The sequence below is a fragment of the Lathyrus oleraceus genome, chromosome 1, assembly GCF_024323335.1.
Source record: "Lathyrus oleraceus cultivar Zhongwan6 chromosome 1, CAAS_Psat_ZW6_1.0, whole genome shotgun sequence".
Classification (NCBI taxonomy): Eukaryota; Viridiplantae; Streptophyta; class Magnoliopsida; order Fabales; family Fabaceae; genus Lathyrus; species Lathyrus oleraceus.
This window is the reverse complement of record NC_066579.1, coordinates 398,470,771-398,475,607: the sequence shown is the minus strand read 5'-3', so window position 1 is coordinate 398,475,607 and position 4,837 is coordinate 398,470,771. Positions and strand designations below refer to the sequence as shown.

The following is a 4,837-nucleotide window of genomic DNA, read 5'->3' as shown; positions in this document are numbered from 1 at the left end:
AATTATTTTTTATAAATTAAAAAAACTAATTTTTATAAAAAAATATTTGAAATAACTTCAAAATTAAATAATTTTTTAAATTTTAATATTATTTTTTTTTCAATAAAATAATAAAAAGCCAAAACAAGCCTGCCCTTAATTTACTCAAAATCAAGTTTTCGAAAGCAAAGCAATCATTCTTGCTCTTACCTCAGCACTAATACTAGCATAAAATCAGCTTATCGAAAAACAAATAATAAAATGAAGAGAACACAAAAGTGTATTGAACTTGCATTATAAGGGAGTGATACCAATGGGCATTTCTTGATTTTTCAGTATAAAAAATAGTGTAAATGAACATGCATTAAAATTAATACAAGCTGTAGTTTTTGCAACATCAAGACTTAATTAACAGCAATATTGTCATAAAATTTGAATCCTATATCACATTTACCCAACTCATTATGTTCTAAGATAGGGGAGTAATACAATAGCCACGATATGGTGTAAAAATTGCATGGGAAGGCAACACACCATTCAAATCATGAAAGATATTGAATCATGAGCTCATGAAACAGATTGTAGTGCTCTATCAAAGCTTTCTTCAGCTGCTGATACCCTCTTCACCAGTACATGATCTGGGTGCGAAAGTTTCAGCTGGCTGCAAAACAATGCACGAGTACAAGTCACTCACTAGTGGAAAATCTGCATTCTCAATCACATTAACCAAGCATAGTCCTCGTTTTTTTTAAATGCTAGTAGAAACGCGAAATTATTTGAAAAAGATTAATGATAAGAAACAAAATTCTGCGTTTTGTTATTTCATGTATTTGCCACTTACAATTCAAGTAATCTGCAACATGTTGGCATACAAATAACTTTCTAAATAGCAAGAGGACAACAAATAAGATGATTATTGCATTATATTGACACAAGAAATGCATAACAAGATCTCCAGAACACAGGAACAATTTGCAAGGGAAAAGTCTAAGTGTAGAAATATATTGGGACATTCAACCAATAAGATATAGAAGAAGGGATCCACTAGGAGACTTGCTGTAAAACAAAGACGTCCATTTCATAGATTTTGCTGATGCAAGCTATTTACAGCGTAAACTAAAGAGGAAAACAATATACCAGCATTGCCAACTTCTCTAAGCATCAAATCTTTAAGATTTCTAGGTAGGTATTCTAAATCATTTTTTCTAGCATGGTCTGGTTCATATTTGAAGAGTAAGATAATCATTAACACAACCAAAGTGTATAAACAAATATTTAAACAAATAGATATTACATATATATGATATTAGAGTTTTGGAGTTGTCATTTTCCAGTTTCACTCTGGGAGTAGTAATATGGTATTGGATTCTGTTGATACTTAAATACTACTAGGAAATACTAGAAATTGGAGTAAGTTGTGCATTGTTATTGTTAGAATTGATGTTATTCTATGTTACTCATTACTCTTTACTATAGAATAATGTTTAGAGGCTTCTTCTAATGTGAACAACTCAAGTAAATTGAATGGTGCACAACTTTTCTTAATCATTAGATTAAAGGGATCCACCACCACACCACACCTTTATGTCCATGCCCCGACAACATCCGGCCACCACCACCATTTTTCTCCCATCGTCAAGCTCTATCTCCTACACCAAACAGATCATCAAACTTCCACCATCCTTGTCAGAGCTCTGCTGCCCTCAAAGGTTGTTTTTCAGTGACCATGACACCGAATCTTGAAAACAAACAACATGTTTGTATTCCTTGTCATCTCCTCTATGAACCCCCACTAATTTATTTTATGGTCCGAGAAGTTTAGATTTTTAGCTTTCAGGTCTCTTTGCTGCCAAACTGCTGACATCTCTGGTAAGAGACTTCTTGTGATAGGTTTAAGAGCAAAGGTGGTAGTTAAATAATGCATAAATTTTCAAATTTAACATGTTTAGACCATTTTATTCTGTAGGTGGGAGTGGGACTAAAGAGAAACAATTACCTTCAAACCCATAAATAGGTTCTAAATCTCAAAGAGAACGAAAAAGCAAGCAATTAACAACAGACGGAGAGGGAAAACTTTGCAATATCAATTAATTGGTGTCTTAGAAAGCAAAGGCAGGATGCTAGGCGCTCAGCTTGAAGTGCAAAATAAATACTTCCAGTTGGATCATGAGCAATGCTCAGATGCAGGCAATCTTGTGTTGGTGAGGGGAAAATTCTGGTGTACTAGGTCTTTGATAGATTAGATAAGATTAAAGCATCTAATGGTGGAGATTTGGTAAAAAAAATGCTGTGCACCATGCACTATTTAAGTGAGATTTGACACAAATGAACCATGCCTGAGAAACAAGCCAAACTCAGACCCGCAATGCATTTTGGTCTCTAATATATGTTATCCGTGAAATATTTTAGGTTTAATGTCATGCCTTAAACTGAAACAACTCTGATCACGATACCCCACCTACTCATGATTTACTACATCAAAACACAACTCCAGGGCAGGGTGTTGAACCAGATCATACCATTCTGAACCCAAAAGATTTTAATAACATAAATTCTAGCACTATATCCCACAGTGTTTTATTAAAAGAGTCCTAAGCTCACTTTTGGAATTTTAAATCTCAAAACACCCATTTAATTAATCTCATTGCCAATAGCTATCATCCTAACACTCGAGAGCTACAAAGAAATGGCTCTCTGAAACAATGACCCATGGGCACTTGGGGAAACAAATTTCATACACAAATATCCTCTGCAGTCCTTAACGCATAAAGTTTCATAGTTATTTCAGAATTCAGTAACAATTTTTAAAGGAACAAAAGATTCAACTGGCATAAACCGGGAATGTACATCCACGGTAGGAAAAATAAAATCAAAGAAAAACATTACAAGAGAGCTTACCTGAATGATTTAGAAGATGGTTTGCCAAGGTGAAGACAGCATACAACTAGATTGGCCAGTGTTTCTGGATCCCTAGCATCCTGTACAATTCACAAAGGTTCACGACAAACATCATTTCCAAAACCAATAATTACCCTATTAAACTCTACTTCAGCACAATCCTAAAGGTTCAAAATGAAGAGCCAGCAGAATTTCAATCTTTATTTAATAGAATATCAAATCACCGACGCTCTTTTAAATGAGATAAGAAAACGCAATATCAAAAGTTTTGTCAAATGAAATTGAAACGAAAAAGCAATGCAAAAAACATGCCTTGTTGAGTGCTTCAACCAAAAGAGTCTCAGCTTCATCAAAGTTACCCATTTGCATGCAACAAACAGCCTTGCCATTCAAAAGCAAACTAGTAGACTGATATCTCTCAGACAAATCTTGGAAGATCAAATGTGCCTCCTGGATCTTCGACCCTCCCTAATCCAACACCAATAAAACACATCATTCCTAACTCACCAACCAAAACATCAATGCTCTTAATTCCTAAAAAACAATTCTCATTTCAATAATAGTAATACAACACATTCCAAAATCATCAGCCGGAAAACACTTCTCATGTGGATTGAGATAATAATATTTTATATTTAAAATTACCACAGACAAATCAAGCCATGCGTTGGCAAGTTGAGTGAGTGTATGATCCTCATCGATCTGCTGCATAATCCTAAGCTGTCTCTCAGCATAATCAGACCTATGCATCTTAATGAAGATTTGCACATTCAACGCAGTCCTGAACACGAACCAAGATTCAATCACTAACAAACTATTACACCTCCTTCTTTCTCTCATCATTATCATTGAAATTGAAATAATGAACAAATAAATTAAATGAAAATTAAATTAATATTACAGTTCCATGGTTCCACCAGCATTAGTATATTTCAGCGCCTCATTGAAATCCTGTTCATGCAAAAAGACAATTCCAGCAACGAGTCTCAAGGTAGCGTTGTTTCCAATTGCAGGATCAGCGAGCCATTCTTTGATGCTAGAGACCGCGGATTCCTGCAACACGAACAATAACAGTAACGATAAATTGACTATAAATTGAAAGGAGAAGGATAAATCGAGAGAAATGAGAAATTGCGACCTTGGAATCGGGAGATGAGAAATAGAGAGCAAGCAATTTAACGGCCTGGAGAGGCGTAGGAGCGGAATCGTTGATTTCGGAGATGACGAACTGTAACTGACCGAGTGCGATGTAACAGCGGTAGACGAGAGTGTCGCGCTCGACGACGTCGTCTTGAGAGAGGCCGTTAACTTCGCTGCTGTTGATGGCGGCTTGGTATGCGCCGAGGTAGAAGTTGTTACGGAGGTTGAACAAGTGATCTGGTGTAGCCATTGATCGGTGGATCTAGATCTTGGATGATTGCTACAATAGATTCAGATTTGCAGAGGGAAAAGAGAAGGAGAAAAGGAAAATCGTGTTGTTTTTTTAGACTTGCATTGGTGGTGCATTTTTTTTGGGCTTTTATTCTGAATTGGACTGGCCTTTTTATGTTTTTTTTGGTAATTTTTTTTTTCACTCCTATAGGAAAACTTTACCCCCGTACCCCTACAATTCTACCGACACCCCTACATTTAAATTTTTTTACCAAAATACCCTCATATAAATAGGGTATATTTTTCATTTCTAATTTTTTTTATCATTTTCGTCTGAAGACTTCCGGAGACCAATTTTTTTCTTTTTTTGGCATTGTAAACCGGAACACTCAGAGTAAGTCGTCCGGTTCACATAATGTATACCGGAACACATGTGTAAAGAGTTCCGGTTTGTTGCCTTTTGGGGGCACTGAACCGGAAGTCTTTTAGAAAGTCTTCCGGTTTGGTTTGTTGTATACCGGAAGTCTTTCTTAAAGACTTCCGGTTTGGATGATCTAAATTGTAACTCTTTTAAAAAGTGTTCCGGTAG

The 4,837-nt window shown here is 35.7% G+C and overlaps 1 protein-coding gene across 1 annotated transcript; it reads right to left on the bottom strand.

The window, feature by feature from the left end:
• Positions 1–324: 324 nt before the first annotated feature.
• LOC127074678 (coatomer subunit epsilon-1) lies at positions 325–4,384 on the bottom strand. Its single transcript, XM_051016022.1, has 6 exons — positions 4,016–4,384; positions 3,779–3,930; positions 3,523–3,658; positions 3,190–3,345; positions 2,878–2,957; positions 325–640 (listed from the first exon to the last, which is right to left on the bottom strand). Exons 1-6 carry the CDS (start codon positions 4,265–4,267, stop codon positions 547–549), a joined length of 870 nt encoding a protein of 289 aa, XP_050871979.1. The 5' UTR covers positions 4,268–4,384; the 3' UTR covers positions 325–546.
• Positions 4,385–4,837: the final 453 nt, after the last annotated feature.

Coding starts and splice junctions, on each gene's coding strand:
- LOC127074678 (XM_051016022.1), bottom strand. CDS start 4,267: ATGGCTACACCAGATCACTTGTTCAACCTCCGTAACAACTTCTACCTC. Junction 3,931..4,015: donor TCTCATCTCCCGATTCCAAG/GTCGCAATTTCT, acceptor TTCGTGTTGCAG/GAATCCGCGGTCTCTAGCAT. Junction 3,346..3,522: donor CATGGCTTGATTTGTCTGTG/GTAATTTTAAAT, acceptor GTGTTGGATTAG/GGAGGGTCGAAGATCCAGGA.